The following is an 18,982-nucleotide window of genomic DNA, read 5'->3' as shown; positions in this document are numbered from 1 at the left end:
AGGGGGTGACTTTTGTGACATATACTGTAGCCAGTCAGCAGGGGGCGAGAGAGGTTTTGGATTACTTTTAGGGAGCTGTCATGTCGTCCATCTTTTTATACAGTGTGATATTTCCATACAGCTCCTACTTCAGCTACAATACTATGCAACAACACACAACTTGAATGGAATGATGACATATAAATACACTGTACTTTGATTAATTCTGCATCCATCTGCAAGTTTTTTAGATAAAAATCTTTACCTTAATGGAAACGTAGAAACTACTTGGCAGTAGTTCAAATTAAATTTGCATGTGATAAGAAGAAGGGTGCAAAACTACAAGTAAAGTCTATAAAGTTATTCTACTTTCTGCATCAGTGTTCATGAGGGTCAAGTTTAAGTTCTTTTAAGATTTTATTAAAATGTATCAACAATATACATGAATGTACAATATCCACAAAAACAACAACAAAGACTCACAATCTGTACAAAACAAGACAAAACATACAACAAACATACACGTAACCCACACATGACACAAACAAACTCAACCTCAGCATCCTTATACCTGATTATCTTAAATTAAATCTGTTAAATACAAATAGACACACATGTACATTATATATAACATCCCACTCTATTGGGTACCTCCTCTTTTATCCTTTACTGACTGAACCTTCATAACAACATGATCCTTTAGATTCTGACCACTCGATTGCTCTGACCTCTGTGCCATTATTGTCCACCTGTGCTGCATTCTTACAAAGAAACAAAGAAAACAAACCAGGTTTGAGGATAAAGCTCATGTACTCAGCTCTAATAAGACCTTTTCTCCATATGACTTCAAATTGAATTATTTTGGTCCTTTTTATTGCTTTTGTCTTTTCAATGTTTCAATATTTACACAGTTCTTCATTCATGTGTTGTTGTGTAGGAGGGTTTGAATTTAGTCATCTAACTGTGTCTGAGAGGATCTACACGGACAGGCAGCCAACATTTCCTGGCCACTGGGACCAAACATGAATTTCATCTCGATATGTCGACAAATAATGATGATGAACAGTGGCAGCTGTGTATTTGCCCCTAAACACATCACCTCAGCCTCTGGGTTAGTGATGATGTTTTTAAGAAAGATCTGTGCATCAGTTATGTGTTGGCAAACTGAAATACAGTACATTTGTATGTAGTCTACTGTTATCAAGTGTGTTTCAAAACTACAGGAGAGGAATGTATCTCTTGCAGCTACAAATAAGTAGGATAAATAAAAAAAGGATATGCAAGATTAAAAACAAAACTCAGTTTAAACTAAACTTTATATTGTTGATTTTCAATTTTGTTTCCAATTTTCAAAAATTTTTCTTGTTTCCAGTGATAACACAAATCCTCTTTCGCTGAACAAACAATACACATTCCCTTTCATGTGAAAAAAATAAAACAGAAGTTCAATATTGATAAAATAGATTACAAGTTCCACACTGTGTATTGTGGAAAGAAAGAATGAAGGAAAGAATTATGAAATTATGAAATTGGATTTTAGGGAAAAACGAAACGACAGATCCAGAAACTCCAGAAAAAAGTTTGTCAATGTCAAATTAACCGTGATACATTATAATAACACAGACACAAAGTATTGACAGAGAGACAGAAACAAAGCCAATGACGAAGGAGAGGAGGTGCAGGTGAAGGGACGATGATATTAACACATAGCTGCAAACATGCAGAGTCCAAACAGGCAGAATAAAATAATTCCCATCGTTGAGTGCCAAATCAATATTCAAGCAACATGATAAATTCAGAGGGCCAAGTTATTAATCATTAATAATGTCAAGAGAGAGCAGATTGGACTTGGTGTGTAGCCGTGCTGACATTTCTCAACTAGAAACTTTGTTCTGAACTCGGAACCCCAGAGGAGCACCCATGGGAGGGTCACTGAGTCGGCTCTGCCAGACTCCCAGCCTCATCAATAGAAAGTAACAGAGCTTCGGATGACACTGTGCAGACCAGCGGTTTCAACTCAAGTACTATAATAAGAAGAGTCACTGCATCAATGTGATCTGCTATTCAAGAAACCAACATTAAAATGATGAAAGAAACATTTGGAAAATCCACAATTACATGAAGGGAAACATCAGTCCAAAGGTTTCCACCATGTTACTATATTTTGGATTGTCTGTGTAGATTTAACAAGTCAAACTGTCCATCATGCTAGCTTGTTAATGGTAACAACAGCATGCTCATGTTGCACAATGACACACTAACATGCTGATGTTTATTAAGTAATGTTTACTATATTCAGAATCTTATTTGGACATGTCTCCATGTGAACATTTGCTCATACATTTATACAACAGATGTTAAGACATTTCCCTCTGGACCAAAACAGGGGCTGAATCCACCCTCATTTCCTTCCCCAACCACACCGCCTCTCTATGAAACATTGTTACCACATATTGCTCCATAAAGCCCCACTGTATATCCTCCCTTTTTAAGGTTGACCACATGAGATTGGACAGTAAAACAGAATTAATATAAGGTCATTCTCTTTTATCTTAGTGTGGATTGTGTCTTTAATCTACACTGTTTATAACTTTCTCCTATTTCTCCTCAGCAGTGCATGAGGAGAGATGCTTCCTCCTTTTGTTCTTGCTATTCAAACATTTGGAGTCCGTATGAGAAATATTTGAAGAAGGCTTTCAAAAAAAACTCCTTCTTGCTGCTACTTAAATTTCAGAGTCATGAACGCTTGACCGATCGAGCGCGGAAAGCTACCGATTGACATTACTACCAAAGCCTCCGGAGCATTGATCTCAATTTCTGCAGGTTTAGGTAAACAGCACCTTATACGCCTACAAATCAAGTAATTAACACTTAAAACAGAACTGAGCCTCAGCAGGATCAAGGTCGAATGCCGCATTTAATATGAGCTCAAAGCCAAGTATACAGGGAGATATTGTGGAATGGAGATGAGAAGAAGAGAAGGAGAAATGATCATTTGAACTGTGTCTGTCTGGTCTCCGGATGGGAAGGAGGTGTCCTCTGAATCACCAATGAGAGCAGCAGACATGGCCAGCAGCAGTGTGACATTGACACCATCTTTCTCAGCACTTCGTACCTCCTGCTTTCTCCTCCTGCGCTCTGTAACTCACTGCCACAGCTCTGTAATCTTTTCCAGCTCCCGCATGTTTTTTTCCTTTTGGTTTTGTTTCAGTGTCCTGTTTTATTCTTTCTTCTCTGATCTTTTTTCATCTCTTGTTCTCTGCTCTGTCTCATACTGCTCTTTACTGTTCTGTTGTATTTTCCTCAATTAAACAAGAGGAACATGTCATTGTACTGACAACTCATTCTCTGTGTATGGCGCCGCCTGAGGCGCTTTCTCAGCAAAGGATCCTTTAGGAATAGCAAAACAGAGCTAAAGGTACGGGCACATGAATATTCAACAAGTAAGAGCAGACAGCCGGGGAGACAAAAAAAAGGGGAATTTAACAAAAGACAAACAGAAACCAGGATGTATTTGCAGTCCATCCACCCACGAGAATGGGATGTGCTCGTATAGTAGCAGCACAGAAGTTTAGAAGCTGGAGTCCTATCCTCTGATTCCTCCTGAGACTTCCTGACCTTTTGGTGAAGAAAGCCTGACTATAATGAAATCTATGGCCAGTTCATTACTAGCTTTGAGCTAAACAATACAGTTTGTTATTAAAGAGGAACAGGAGACTTATTTAAGGACTCTTTTATAGGCTTACAAACAAACAAACAGCCAACAGAGGCAAAGAGAAAATAAGACTACTCTGCCCCCACTGAGGTCTACAACTTTAAGGTTAGTTTTAAGAGGCTGGTCTCTCTTCTTCTTTAACTTCCTACCAAGAAATCTGCCTTCTCATGCATGAAAATATACCAAACTTTTGTTAATAGTCAATACATTTGAAGATTTCTAACAAATCGGTCGTACGTGCTACAACTTTTTAACCTTTACCAAACCTGATTGAAGAGAATCCTGCACTGGCTTCAAGTTTGTAGGAATTATCCTACTCTTACATGTTTTGCTCAAATAACACTAAGCTTGCTGCACAGCATCTTCAGACAGTCATCCACAAACCATTCAGCCAGATCTTTCAATTTATCATCACTGAGCCCAAAGTGCATCAAAATGTTGTAAACACCGTTGTAAAGAGCCACTGCAAACTCTCGCTGAATAAATCTCAAAACTTTATAAATACAATTTTAAAAAATGTTGCCATGACAGATGTAGTGCATCAAATGTCATCATTTTGTCTCAATTTCTGTTCTTTTTCTGAATTTAGAATTATATCCTCATACTGACCATTGCAGTCAATCAGTAGAAAATAATTCAGACATTTCCAAGTTGTTTGGATGAAGTAAATAAAATCTCATAGATCTATCGCTGATTGAGCCTATGGCCCACTGATGAAAGGCTTTGTATTTGCAGTATTATGGACTGGGTGTCTGGTGCGACTTTCCTGGGAAAAAAAACACAAGTGGCGCCCAGTTTGTGATGCGTTTTCCATCACCCAGCAGAGGTTGGTCTGCCAGAGAGGGTAGGCGGAGCTAAGCGGCTGCTTTTCCGGTCTCTGCAAGTGTTGAGGGTAAACAGTAATCTACTATGGCTGAACAAACAAAGAAAAGATGGATGACTACAGATACAATTTCAAAAATAAGTGAAAATCCACAGAAAAAGAAACAAATTGGACGCTCAGATGAAGGCAAACAGTCTAAAAAGGAAAGCGACCGTCAACGAGGAAAATCAAGAGTTACAGCTGGAGCCAACCGTGGACGTCACACATGCAACACTGTCTGGATATCTGGGAAGTGTGCTCCCACAATTACCGTTTATCACTATAGCTGCCTCCAAAGAGAACGAAACTGAGATCTTCGAGACTATCACTTTAAGGTTTTGTAGATTAATAATTGTCTTATAAAAAGCCATCATCCCACACGAAGTGTCCGTCTCTGCTTGTGATTTCTTACATTGTTGCTGTGTTTTCACCACCAACTGAACGTAGATCCCCGACTGCTACAGTCCAGATATTGAAGTGTCCTTGGCAAGACACAGAACCCCATATTGCTCCCCCATTTTATTTTATATTATATATTTATATTTTATATGTATGTTTTTTCAACTAGTACCATTTAAATAATTTCCTGTTTGCAATGTGTCGATGAATGCACAGATAACTTGTGCTGGAGTTTTATACTGAAGATGTGATGATTCCCAGACAAGTTGTAGCCTTGTAAAGGATGCTTTATTACCATTAAGAAGGTACGACAGTGATCACATTTTTAAAAAATGTGTACTTCATCTCATAACTCAGACAGACATTGCATTGGAACAGCATCTGGGTCTAAGAGTTTTAAGTACATTAATTGTCACCATGAGCTGTGTTTAACAGCCTTGGCTGCTGCAACTACTGCTGAGTTAGGCTGAGCAACAGGCCTTCCTAACACTGGCATGCAACTGTACCTTTCACCTCTCGCAACAGGGTATTTGCTTTAATTCTTTCCCTCCCTTTTTCTGAAGAGAGATCAGAGGAAAATGATCAGGGGGTGACTGTATAACCCACATGTCAGTAAGCTAATATTCTTTATCAGGGCTGTGGACAGGAAATGGTTCTGACATTTAAGATTCACCCATTAAATCCCATGTTTCGCCTTCACACATAGTAACGATTTAACAAATGTGCAGAGAAAATTATGTGTTTGTAGTAAGAGATGTAGATAAAGATGAAGAGCCCGGGCTAAATGGAGTGTCGTACTGTAATTATTACATCCAACTGAAGGTGGTGTTTGTTGTCAGGTCCCTGTTACTCTGACTGTGATAACAAAGTCCCGAGGGTCTTGCTATATAATCATCGCTGTACAACAAGCCTCTAGGTGTAATGTGAGGTATTAATTATCAGACAATTTTCTGTTACATGATTAACAACATGTGGTACACTATCATCACATGGTGTGTGTGTGTTTTTGTGTGAGCGAGTGAGAAAGAGACAGTGAGATAGGGTGTACGCTTTTTTTCCAAGTCTAGTTATAAGCTGTCTGCCGAAACGCATTTTATGCAGATGTTGGTTATTGAACTGAATTGTTCCTGCAAAGTGGAGCTGATACAACCCTCAGTGCAACTTGCTGGCTGACTTAAACCTGCAGTATAAAGGTTTACTTTAACATGGTTGCTTTAACCATGAATTCCAGGGGACTACTTTTTGTATTTACTTGTTTAAAGTAAATACAAAACTTTTTAAATATGAAGCTATATTTTAGGTATTTATTAAGTATAGGAGGGTCTACTTGTTTTCAAAAATGTATCTTTTTCATGATTTAAAGTGCCAATCTCTAAGAGACAGTTCCGTTGTCTTTGGCGGCACCTATGGCGATAAATGGTAATTGTGGGAGCACACTTCCCAGATATCCAGACAGTGTTGCATGTGTGACGTCCACGGTTGGCTCCGGTTGTAACTCTTGATTTTCCTGGCTGACGGTCGCTTTCCTTTTAAGACTGTTTGCCTTCATCTGAGCGTCCAATTTGTTTCTTTTTCTTTGGATTTTCACTTATTTTTGAAGTTGTATCTGTAGTCATCGATCTTTTCTTTGTTTGTTCAGCCATAGTAGATTACTGTTTACTTGCAGAGACCGGAAAAGCCATAGGCTCAATCACCATCGTGTTACCTCATTCGGTGATAGATAGTGACTTAACAGTTTGACTTAACATTTATTTAAATGAAAATCTTCGAGATTATTACTTTAAAGAGTGAGCACATCATTCAAAGGGTGGAGTTACTTTTTGTGCTATTTAATGGTTAAAGTCAGGGGTCTTCAACCCTGCTTCTGGAGAGCTACCTTCCTGCATGTTTGAGGTTTCTCCGCACTCAACACACCTGATTCGAATGTTTTCCTCATTGTCAATCCCCTGAGACGCTTCAGTTGGTTGATAACAAGCAGGTCATTCAAATCGGGCGTATTAGAGTATGAAGAAACCTAAAACATGCAGGAAGGTAGCTCTCCAGGAGCAGGGTTGGAGACCCCTGATTTAAGTGTTTAATCCTTCATGTTTAAAGGTCGTAGGGTGGAGGTTGGTGGTGTTACTGTAGGTGGTATAAAATGTCATCATGGTGGGATTTGTGTAAAAAAAACAAAGGAGACAAAGTGTGTAGTGCTGCAACACTGTGTCACGGTGTCACACTAGTCATTGTCTTTGTTCTTTAGCATCTTTGTTTGTTTGAAGAACGCAAGATGCACAGTTCACACACACAAATCACAAATTCAACACACACGCACAAACAAAAAAAATTGACCTTGCTCATGTATGTCCTTAAAACCGTACGTGCAACATGCAGTGCATGCAATAGCTACCTAGTAAGGCCATGAAGCAGATACAGATGGCAAAGAGGGAGCTGAAGCTCAGGCCAACGTCGTCTCGGTAGATGGCCAGTGTTGTCTCACAGTGGCGTCCTCTGTAACCCTCCGGGCAGTGGCAGGTGAATTTGGACGGTGACTGGGCCACGCAGGTCCCCCGGTGACAAGGATGCGTCGCACAGAGGGTGTAGACACATGACTTCTTAGTCCCGTTCGCTCGGATCATGTGGCCAGGAGGACATCTGAAAAGGGACGGATAGGAACAGCAAGAGGAAGCAACCAGAAGGAAGAACATCAGAATAACAGAAACATTAACTGTGTGTTGATTAAAATCACTTAAATGTGGATGACACAAGATTTGATTAGGTAAACGTGTGAAAATCCCTCAGAGGAAATAAAGAGGCAGTTACAGAAGCAGAGAAAACAACATCATGTAAATAAATAACAGAAAGAAGGGGAATAAAACAAATCATTTTTGACAGTTTCAGCATTAGAAGATAAAATGAAGATGAACATGAATATATACGGGGTAATGTTTATTACCTTTTCCTACAGTGGAAAAAGTTAATTACGCTGCTTTAATCAGTGATCTTGCACATGTGTTCACTTCAATAGAGAATGAACTGGAGGAGATGGAAGTGCTGACAGAGACAGTGGCAATAACTAGGATGATTTTATGCACAGAGGGGCACATTTTCTGCCTCACTTCAGAAAGCACCACCATAATTAAAAGCTCATTTGGGCGTAACAGCTCAAACAAACATTTTATGAGCCCATTAGTTCAGAATCCCATTCACTGTCTGCAGAGCAGCTCCAGGCTGCACATTTTGATGACATCAGAGATGAGTCTTGCCTCTGGTCTCTGCAGATTTGTTCATGCTTGTAAGTATTGACTCAACTTCACCATGAAACAGAAACGTTTAATCTAATCGGTACTGTAATTTATCTCATAACCATAAAACTAATCCAGACAAGACACTAAAGGGTTAATGTGCTGTGTCTTCTGCCAAACTCCTGTGAATTATGTTCATATAAAAACTATTTACTCTATTGATTTACATTAATTGGCAACATTCAGAGGCTTGGGGTCAATGAATCTCACATTGCTGTCCAATCTTCTTCTTGTAATTATTCACCACAATCTGCCTACCACATTAAGTTTATTTTGGGTGACGAGCAAGGATAGATAGTGTGCTGCCCAGCACACAGTTGCACATGCACATACTGTAGTGCATTAGTGATGTGATACATATATTTGCAGACATTTTGAGGTGAGTAGTGCTGTAATGTCTCATAGTATTACAACTGATCAGGCTGTTTTATGCTTGAATTTTATTCCTCACAGTTACTGTGTTTACATGCTTTCATTCACTTTGTTGTTGTCAACCCTCTTATATTCTCCTCTCCACAAGCTGCAAACACACACAGCAGATGCTGACCAATCACAGATCTTACAGTCCCCTCATAGGATCACAGCCCCCCTACTCTAAGCTGATACAAAAAATACAGGTTTAAAAATATATATAAATATTGTATGAGCCAATTGTACTGCCTGTATATGGAAAAAATGACTTGCAAAACAGTACATGAAAACACAGTACATTCATTTTTGTTGTGTTTTAACAAGGTGCTTCTCCTTGTTAAAACACTCAGATTGTCCTTTAAAGCAGAACAGCGTTTTTTGGCCCCTTTTGGACGGAGGAAAAGACTTTGCTGGATGTTAACAGAGACACCAGTTTGCTGCTCTGTCATGACATGGTGATAATCTGTCTTCAGACACTTTAGTATTTACTTGGGAGTTTGTTTTAACAGAAGCAGCTACCTGCTACCTCATGAAGACATGAGAAGTTTTGAGATGTAAAACCAAAACAGTGAACTGAAAGAAGCTTAATCGCTAACTTGAAATGAGGGAGAGGTGGGTGTCATACTCTGTGGGTTAGTCGCTAAGAGTGACTCCTTTCTTGTATAGTCACGTGATCCATTGCAAATATGAAAAAATCACTTAGCACAGCTTTGAAGATGCACACAACCTTTGGAAGATTTTTTTGGGGGGGCTTTTTGCCTTTAATCGACAGGACAGCTGAAGATAGACAGGAAATGCTGGGAGGAGAGAGTGGGGGATGACATGCACCGAATGATCAGCAGACCGGGAGTCGAACATGCGATCAGTGCAATGAGGACTCTGTATATGGGGCGCCTGCTCTACCAACTGAGCAAAACCAGCGCCCCGAGATGCACACAACCTTTAACCAAGAGTTTTAGTTGGCAAACCACAATAAGGCAAAAAAAAAAAAGAGTTTCCACTGAAAACTATTTGGGATATATATAGTATAATGCTGTAAATATGAATCATCACACATGTTTTTTACTGTCAGTGATTTGAAAAAATGCACCCTTTCTTTTTGTCTTTTAGATGTGTATGTTGCGTATGCAATGAACTATTGAACTCAGAGAGATATACAGATAAACAAAACTTCACTTTCGAACATGATGAATGCAGGCAGAGTGTAGCTTTGCAACCTGATAATCTCATGATAGGGATAATTACTTTTTGTTGGCTGAGGACTTCTTGTTTGTGTTACGCTCCATTTCTGTACAATTTCCCTCTTGTTGATTTTAATCTGTGCAAAAGAAGGAACACACTGTAAAATGGTTTGCTTCTAAACTAAATATCAGCCGCAGAACTGATTTTAGGGTTTTATTGATTGCATTTCACCATGAGCTTAAGTACATTCATTCCCACAGGAGTCCTCAGACGGGACTTCTTCTGGCAATGTTCGTCTAGAACTGAGACGAACTGTGATTTTATTCCTGTGAGGAGGGCTACAAGTTTGTCCAAGACCAGAGATGGTACCCTCTTTAAAATCCCTTTTAGTAGTTATCATGAATTTTCTCTCCCTGTCTTCCACTTTTAAAGTCTCTTGATAATGTAAGGAAAAACACCTAGCTCTTAGAAGCACAACATTTTAAAAGGTAATTAACCGTGGGTGGGATTATTATGTCATAACAAAGGCTCAGTGTTCACTATTCATTATGCCTGGTTGGAGTCTGTGTAGGTGTTGAATACTGGAAGGCTGTCAGTCAACTAGACATCAGTGCTTCTCTTTTCTTTGCTCCTCTTATCGTTGCCATTAGCGATGAGTAGAATCAGTACTGTGACGAGTGTCTTATCATTAACTACTTGAGCATACACGCTCACTCACAGTGATTAGTGACTGCTGGGAGTTTCTGAAAGGCTGATTACTTTTGGTTTAGAACAAGTTTTAAGTTTTAAGAAGGCCAGACATTAGAGACCCCATCTCATCTCATTTGCTTTGAATATGTTTTCATTGTAACGTTTAGTTGGAAAAGGCAAGAAAATGAGAAAGAGCTGCTTATTATTTTATTATAGGTTATTAATATGTTACACTCATTGCTCTTTTTTATTGAAACAAGGTCTCAAGTAAGCAATATAAATACAACAAAATCAAAGTGTAAGTTTTTATGTAGGTTTACGTTATGTAGTTTTTACATCTGTGGAGTTTTAGGTGGAATCCAACCCAGCATCAAAGTTTGATGACATTTTCAACAGCAAGACAAAAGCATTCATTGGACCTTGAAAAGTATAAAGTATATGTAAATCTTGTGGTTATAATCTGTTATATGTAGTAAAACACTTTATTGGCTAAAAGTAGTTCGTTGTTTCCTCATAAAACTTTTAAGAAACCTTTTTTGAGAAAAGTAATTATTCTTGTTTCCAGTGTTCCCTGTGTGGATTTACGTCTTAGCTGCTTCTGTGTTTTTTTTCTTTACGTGTGTTGTTTTACCTTAAGTTGGACCTGTTATTGGACTTTTGTTACATGGACTTGTGGGAAGTAAGTTGTGTTTTAATAAATCATCCATTGTCTGCACCTGGGTCCTCTTCCTTTTTCTGTTAAATACCTGAACCTTGACATATGTAGTATGAAGATTGAAACTTAAGCTGCATAGTCCTTGTAAAAAATATGTATATGGGCAACAGCATGTTTGGTTTGTGCTTTATTGTTTAAAGACGAGAACTTACTAATTGGTAAACATAACGACATGACAAGGTTAGCTCGAGTGAATTCTTCCCAAATCAAACATTGGGTAGCCAGAACTGCTTTTGTTACCTGAACTGAGCTTTTTGTAATATGACTTGTAATCCCACAAAATAACGCAGATATAACTGCATCTTCCTTCGAACTATATGATTATTTAACTGTTGCCCCCGAGTGCTAGGTATCAAACACTAAGGACTTACTGCCAACATGCTCTCTAATCATTTTCCTGGTGTTCAGGTCAAGTAGAGAAAAAAACAAGGCGAACAAGCAGGCCCGGGAGGGAGCAGCAGGCTGTGAGTGTATGTGTGTGAGTTATGTGTGTGTGCGTGTGTGTGTAACATGCATGTCGTGGAGAGGTTAAAAAACTGAGCAGGAGTGAGCAAGATGAGAGCTTTACAAACCAAGAAATGAGGGCCAGAGTGCGAGAATGAGAGCCATTGTAGAAGGGGGGAAAAATAGGTTGCTGGATGGATGATGTGGGTGAGTGGATCAGAGGAGTGAAAAAGAGGAAAAGGCAATATTAAAGCAAGGAGGCTGCACACACTGAATGGAGGCTGATGTTTCCAAAGGCAGAAAAATTGCTGAGATTAGTATATGTGGCCAAAAGCACTCGATGTTTGATTCGGTCTGTGCCACAGGAGAGGGTTGTTAGTTTGCTGCGGCTTTTCAATGCACGACATTTCCCATTTCCCGCTGACAAACAAACTAGCCCTCATACAGAAAGTCAAACAGCGGTGCATGGGAAATGTTGATCAAGCAGAAGTGTGAATCCCATCAGGGTCAGAAGGCCGGGAAAATTATTTATTTTCACCTCAACGTTTGAGGCATTTAGCTCAGTGACTGAGCAGATGGGCTTCACTTCCTTATTCATTGCCTTTTAACACGAGCAGCGGCTCCTGCTGTACGCGCTGGCTCGTGTGGGGTTTTAACTTTTAACAGTCTCTCGGAGGCCATGTTTAGACTGACAATAACGTTGCATCCTCTTTCATTATGAATGACACCACAGAGTACTAGGGGGTTTTGCGGCAAAACGTTGAAACTGGCTTTAGCTGCAGTGTTGTCTGCTGTACCCGAAAGCCACTAGTCCTGTTTACCTCACAAACACCAGGGTAGAGTGAAAAGTTATTCTCAATACTTGCCAGATTAAGTGTAAAGTGCTCCCTCAGTGTCATTTCCTTTGATAAGCCTTGTAATCGAGCCTCATGGTTTGTATTTTGACCTTAGATGAATAATATGTAGAAATACTTACACCAGCGGATTCTGCCAAACTAAGCCTATTTTCTGTTCTAATGATGTAAAGTGATCCAAATTAGTCATTTAATGCTTTTTGGATTGAGACTTTACACCCACACATGTGCAGTGTAAATATGAATCTGTGATGTAACATGAGCCACTGTGGGACTGACATTGAAGCTTCTCCACTGTCACAGCGCTCGTCTCAGTTTACATGACACCCTGCCCATGACTAAGAGGCCAAATGAGTTTTCTTGCTCATTTGTTTTTCAAAGACCACATATCAATTTCAAAAGAAAATTAAATTAACATTATTTGCGATGACCTTCAAGCAGTTTGGCAGTTGGAGATTGTTTGGCAGTCACCTCAGATTTTTGTCAATTCAGCGTGTGGTTTTTAATCAAGAAAGTGAGCAGCCAGGCACAATAAACATTAGTTGATTTAACCTTTGTATGTCATGAGAAAAATCCATGAAAAGACATTTATCCAGGCAATCAAGCCAAGAAAAAAGAAGATGATGGTCAGAAAGAAAGCTGTTCGGGTGAGACAGAATTTGCAACAGTCAATCTGTGATCCAAATCCATCCTTTCTTCTTTTCGTACAGAGAATCGTGATTCACACTTGCTTCAATTTTATCTTTTATTATTAATGAGCACATTCTGCTGCCGGTTTTAAAATAGCTGTAAGCCTTGAATGACAATATGTTGGGACAATGTTTGATTCCTGTTTGTTCCTATGCTGTATGCAAAGTGTACATCCATTTATATACACTGATCAGCCATTACATTATAACCACGGACAGGGGAAATGAATAACATTGATTATCTCGTTACAATGGCTCCTGTCAGTGGGTGGGATATGTTAGGCAGCAAGTGAACATTTTGTCCTCGAAGTTGATGTGTTGGAAGCAGGAAAAATGGGCAAGTGTAAGGATGTGAGCGACTTTGACAAGGGCCAAATTGTGTTGGCTAAACGACTGGGTCAGAGCATCTCCAAAACTGCAGCTCTTGTGGGGTGTGTCCGTCTGCAGTGGTCAGTACCAAAAGTGGTCCAAGAAAGGAAAAACGGTGAACAGGCGACAGGGTCAAGGGCGGCCAAGGCTCACTGATGCATGTGGGAAGCGAAGGCTGGCCCGTGTGGTCTGATCCAACAGAAGAACTACTGCAGCTCAAACTGCTGAAAAAGTCAATGCTGGTTCTAAGAAAGGTTTCGAATGCACAGTGCATCACAGTTTGTTTCATATGGTGCTGCATAGCCAGTGGGCACTAAGCTTCAGAACTGGATCCTGGAGCAATGGATGAAGGTGGCCTGTTCTGATGAATCACATTTTCTTTTACATCATGTGGACGGATCTGCTGCTCGTGCCTTGGTGCCAGATACCTCAGCACACCTTCAGAGGTCGAGTGGAGTCCATGCCTGGATGGGTCAAGGCCGTTTTGGTGGCAGAAGGGGACCTACACAGTATTAGTGGTCCTAATGTTATGGCTGTTTAATTTAATTAATTTATACAAACAATTGAATATGGACTATTTTATTCCATATGAATAAAATAGAATAAACATAGAGTGCTATGGCAATACTACTGTGTCTGATCTAGTAGATAACTGATGTGAGATTAATGTATAAATGATTCAATACCAACATAATAAATTGCCATCATAATTACATAAAGAGGTGTATGTCTAATATCTTTTTAGAAGTCAAGTGAAATGGTTATACATTCTTTTTGTTATTAAATTTAGTTGTGTTGTGCTACTCTGGTTGTTACCTGGCAGTCACTTCTCTCGTGGCAGCCTGGCCTTGTTTTCTGGTTGTTGTCTACATAAAGTGGATGGTAGTTGGCGGCCACATTTCCCTGCTTACAGCCCAATTTCCTCATGAAAGTGAAATATTTTTTTTATTCACAAAATGGTTACCATGAAATTGGTCACTCCCCGAGCTTTAAAAGAAATAAAGACTAAGGGTTGATTATTTTCTTCTACAGTTTTCCCACGTTCTCAAGTGGGTCAAGGCCAAACTATTATAAAGCACATTTATGTGGTTATGAGGAAAACAATACCAAGGCCAAAAGCTGAAGAATGGCTTCAGAGGTTGACTGAGTTGGTTTAAATGTGTCTTCATGCCTTTGTGTCAAAATGATGAGTGTGTATGAGGCACATCTAGGTGTGAATGTCCTCGACTATTCAGTTACTGTACATGTTGTACTTATTGGTTTGGCTGTGTACCTGCATTCGTGTACTCTCCACAGGTCAACACAGGTGAAGGGGGGGCTACACTGGTTCCTTTTGCAGGAGTCGGATGAGCACCCAGGGGCGAGGCCTTGCATGCTGATCTGGGAAACCCCATCTCGTAACTGGCTGTCCAGTGGCATGTAGCGGCCATTGAGGCGTAAATCCCTCATGCAGCCTGTTGGGAGAAAAATGAGAAAGAGTTCAGTGGAAGAAATACACCGTATAATTTTATTAGACTGAGTTTTTACCTTATGTACCAGGTGAACAAATGAACCACATGTTCCTGGAAGATTACCAACTCCTGTTGTTTACAGCATAAATCCACCCTGGTTTACAAGACCCAGACTCTGGCACAATCAATGTTCCAAGGTTTAGCAAATACCTTTTTTGTGTGTAAAAACTGGTGCACTGAATTTCTTGTTGTAAGGTTTTTCTCTCAGGAACATAGAATGCAATTCACACAGAATAAATCTCTCAAAACTGAGAGGCAGATTTGCATACAGGTTGGATATTGTATAATGTCTGTCTCAGGTGCACTGATAGCTGTGCTGTTTACATGTGTTACTGCTTCACTGGGTTACATATATTTACATATATATTTATAATTGGAGCAAATGTGTTTGCATGGCAAAACCCTGTTGAGTCTGGATCGTTTTTGAAGTTGAAGGACTCTTACTTAAATTCACATTTACATTTTATTACAGTTTGGATCTTCTTTCCATAGGTTTGACCATCACATTTTACTTTTTGACACTACATTGTTAGCATCACTTACATTTCATACTTAGACCTACGTCCTGGTTCAGCTTTTAACCTCTAGTCTGTCTATAGTTAAGTCAACTGATTTCTATGTGAAAGTTGAATATGTTCAGGACTGTTTTTTGTTTTTTATTAGACTTAGGCACCAAGCTGAGCGCAGAAGGAAGTGGTGAAAGAAAATATTACGTGTTGAGGGTCTTTATTGTTGACACATTAGCACCATTTTATGTCAATGTTAAAACTACATTTTTCCTTGACTTGTCATTCATTGACTTGTCTCTTGTAGCTTATTGTTTCAATCAATTAATCGATGGGTGGCTGATCTGCTAAGAGTACAAAAGGCTGGAAAACATGGGCAGTATCAAGTTGAGTAGCAGCAATGTTGACAGCAAAACAATGTCAAAGCCAGGGACAACACAGGGTTATTAGTTGTATTTATGGATGAGCATCAGCTAAGTCTTGTTAAGTTAGTGCCTCAGGTAGTGTGCAGCACCACTAGGATATGTCAGCCACACATGTAGAGATTTGTGCTGCTGCAGTGAGCAGGGACAAAACACAATTAGTTGCAATAGCTGTGATAGGAAATTCCTGTGAAATTGAATAACTGTGCCAAGTCACTTAGTCTGAAAAGAAAAGAGGAGGGGGCCCAGAACAGAACCCTGAGGAACCCCAGTTCAAGGTTCACACACAGTTTCCTCACTCAGTAGTCACAGGCCCTGCACTCCACTTCTCTGGGTGGTGAAGAGGAAGACCTGGTGGTTCAGTGTCAAATGCTGATGTATGGTCAAGCAGGATGATCGAGAAAGAGAGAGAAAGGCTGCTCTACCAGTGTGGAATTCCTCTGGGATGGAAAGAAGTGCACTTTCAGTTGAGTGGCCTGCCATGAATACAGACTCGATGGGGGGGGTCAAGAAGATTGTTTTGGTTGAAATATAAAGAAAGCAGAGTAAAGACAGCATGCTAAAGGTTTTTTTTGTTTTTGTTTGTTTTTACAATTGAATAAGATTCACAGATCTGTAAAACTTTACATCAAAAGTGTTGAGCACAGGTTTCCTAAGGAGTGTCAATCTAGCTGCTTTTGGAGTTTCATTGAAACAACCAGTTGTGAGGTTTTGATGTTCCTGGTGAGGCAAGGCGGGAGCTCAGGGCAAAGGAAGGAAAGGGGATTGCATCAAGAAGGCATAGGGTTGGGGCGTGGAACAAGAGTTAATACCTCTTGGATGAAAATTAAGTTAGAATTTGAAATTAGGAAGTAGATATAAAGGACAGGTAGTATTAGCGGGGTTTTTTTAATGCTAAGAAATGTAAGTCGCTTGGTAAAGGTCAGGAGCAAGGAAGTCAAGTGGGGGATTAAGAAGGGTAAAGGAGAGTTGTAAAAGCTAGGTCAGATTTTGGATTGTAAGACAGTTGTTAGCTGCAGTTAAGGAGGTATAGAAAGAGGTGAAAGGAGTCTATATGGCAAAGAGGTACAGAGCGCCTGGATTTGTACCATTTTCTTTTAGCTGCCTGTAGGCTGGTTCTGTAAACTGGGAATGTAGGTCTGGTGTCATCCCAGTCTTAGTTAGAGCAAAGAGGTCCAGAGGTTGCAAAGACGCATAACCAGAGATGAGCTCTTGTGGGAAGCTGACTGGCAGTAACACGGGCCCCCAGTGACGAGGTGTTGGGTGTGTGCAGACCTAGTGGGACAGAACAGTCTAGAGTTTAAAGTGATGTTGAGAGCAGCTGTGTGGCCTTTAGCATCTCCAAGAAGAGGAGTGCAACTTCTCTGCTTGTTCATTCTCAGTGCATAATATGAACAGTCCACTCAGCCTCAATTTCAAAAGGGTTTGAGCTGCATGAGATCGGCAGTGTGCAGAGATTATCAACAAAATGAGCAGTGGCCTCGCATACCTTCCTCAGAAGAAAGGGATCAATTGTGAGCATTTTAATAATGAACGTTGATTTGACTGACCATGCACCTGTTGGTCACAACATCGTTTGTATGTTTGATTTGGGTCTCTCAATGTGCTCTCAGGTCGGTGCACTAAAACAGTGTTTAATTGTGATGAATGGAATAATATATATACTTTTTTTTCAATCTTGCCTTCTCCTGTAAGGACACAATCCTTAATATAAATGCATTTTTGAGCATTGTTTTTTGTTGTTCACCTACTGCTAGCCAGCAATGGACCTGGATAAAAAATAAAAAAAATAATCAGCCTCGGCATTTTGGCTCAGATTGGTCCCTTACAACCGATCAAACACCACATATCTGTAAACCATCGTTTCAGCCCCCTTAAATACTTGTACTGTACTATTCCCCCAAACCAATACAAAGCTGAGAAGTAAGTTCAATAGACACATCTACCAGTGTGTACTCACTCTCACAACTGACTCCCTGGTGATCAGAGGACAAACTATCGTATGATGATATTTCTATAGTGGAGCTGATCTAACTAAAACCCAAAAAGAATGCACCATGTGTTTTGCTGAGGTAACACTTAAAGGTCTGCTATTCCTCATTTTGTGTAGCTCAGTGTTGAGTGTTGTTAAGGTGTTAATATGGAGCAACAGCTGCAATAAACTACAGAGAACACGTACTTATGGTGTTTATGTTCTCATCTCTTAATGGCTTACTTGGTGTGTTCAGACAATATCTCATTACCACTCTGTGTGTTTGCATTTAAAGCGGTGTATGTTTTTGCAAATAGTGACAGACACATAAACACACAACCAAATACACTTTCCCTGCCACAGTCTATCATGTCTGCCTCTTTTGAAGGAAAATGCTTTTAAAGTCCATTTAATAAACATGCATAGTCTTTTACTGCCTGAGGCACAGCTGTCCACACCTCTCACTGTCCAACTCCAGGGAGTGCTCTCTCTCTCTCTCACTTTATGCTAGCATCTCTCCATAGTTCTGACCTCTTCTCACTTATATTATCATATAGGATCAATGCACCCTACCTTTTTTTCTGCCCAAATCTCTTGACTGTATCTGCCAGAATTTGGTTTCATATGTCTGCAACAATGTAGCTTTTGTATTCCTCTCGGAGAAGGGTAACAGACAACAACATAATGTGAATTTACAGAATATTGTACATTTTGATTCTCTTATTGTAGACTATATTTTGTTTAATTTCGGACTCATTTGTAGCCTTTTCCTTTGTGTGGATTTATTCACAACAGAGAAAGTAGAGTTGGAATTGTTTCAGCTAACAGGTATACATTAAAATACATTTTAGGAAATAACTTTATTCACCTTCTCACGGAGAGTTACAGTATATCAGATGTCTGATAGCAGTCTGTATGTACAAATAATGTGAATCAACCCTTAGACAGGTAGTTTAGCTTAACCTATCACCGTAGTGT

General features: G+C 39.7%; 1 protein-coding gene across 1 annotated transcript in view; it reads right to left on the bottom strand.

Annotated features, from left to right (window-relative positions):
- LOC138589795 (neural-cadherin) overlaps positions 1-18,982 on the bottom strand; it is a 334,506-nt gene that overhangs the window by 17,727 nt on the left and 297,797 nt on the right. Inside the window, exons 34-35 of the mRNA XM_069660252.1 lie at positions 14,867-15,047; positions 7,345-7,589 (exon numbers count right to left, since the gene is read on the bottom strand). Coding sequence (XP_069516353.1) covers positions 7,345-7,589; positions 14,867-15,047 — 426 coding nt within the window. The remainder of the gene's footprint in view (positions 1-7,344; positions 7,590-14,866; positions 15,048-18,982) is intronic.

This window comes from Semicossyphus pulcher, unplaced genomic scaffold (assembly GCF_022749685.1).
Source record: "Semicossyphus pulcher isolate SPU_LCO1_2020_fin unplaced genomic scaffold, fSemPul1.0.p SCAF_1, whole genome shotgun sequence".
NCBI classification, from domain to species: domain Eukaryota; kingdom Metazoa; phylum Chordata; class Actinopteri; order Labriformes; family Labridae; genus Semicossyphus; species Semicossyphus pulcher.
The sequence above is the reverse complement of the archived record's forward strand: the minus strand, read 5'-3'. Positions and strand labels throughout refer to the sequence as shown.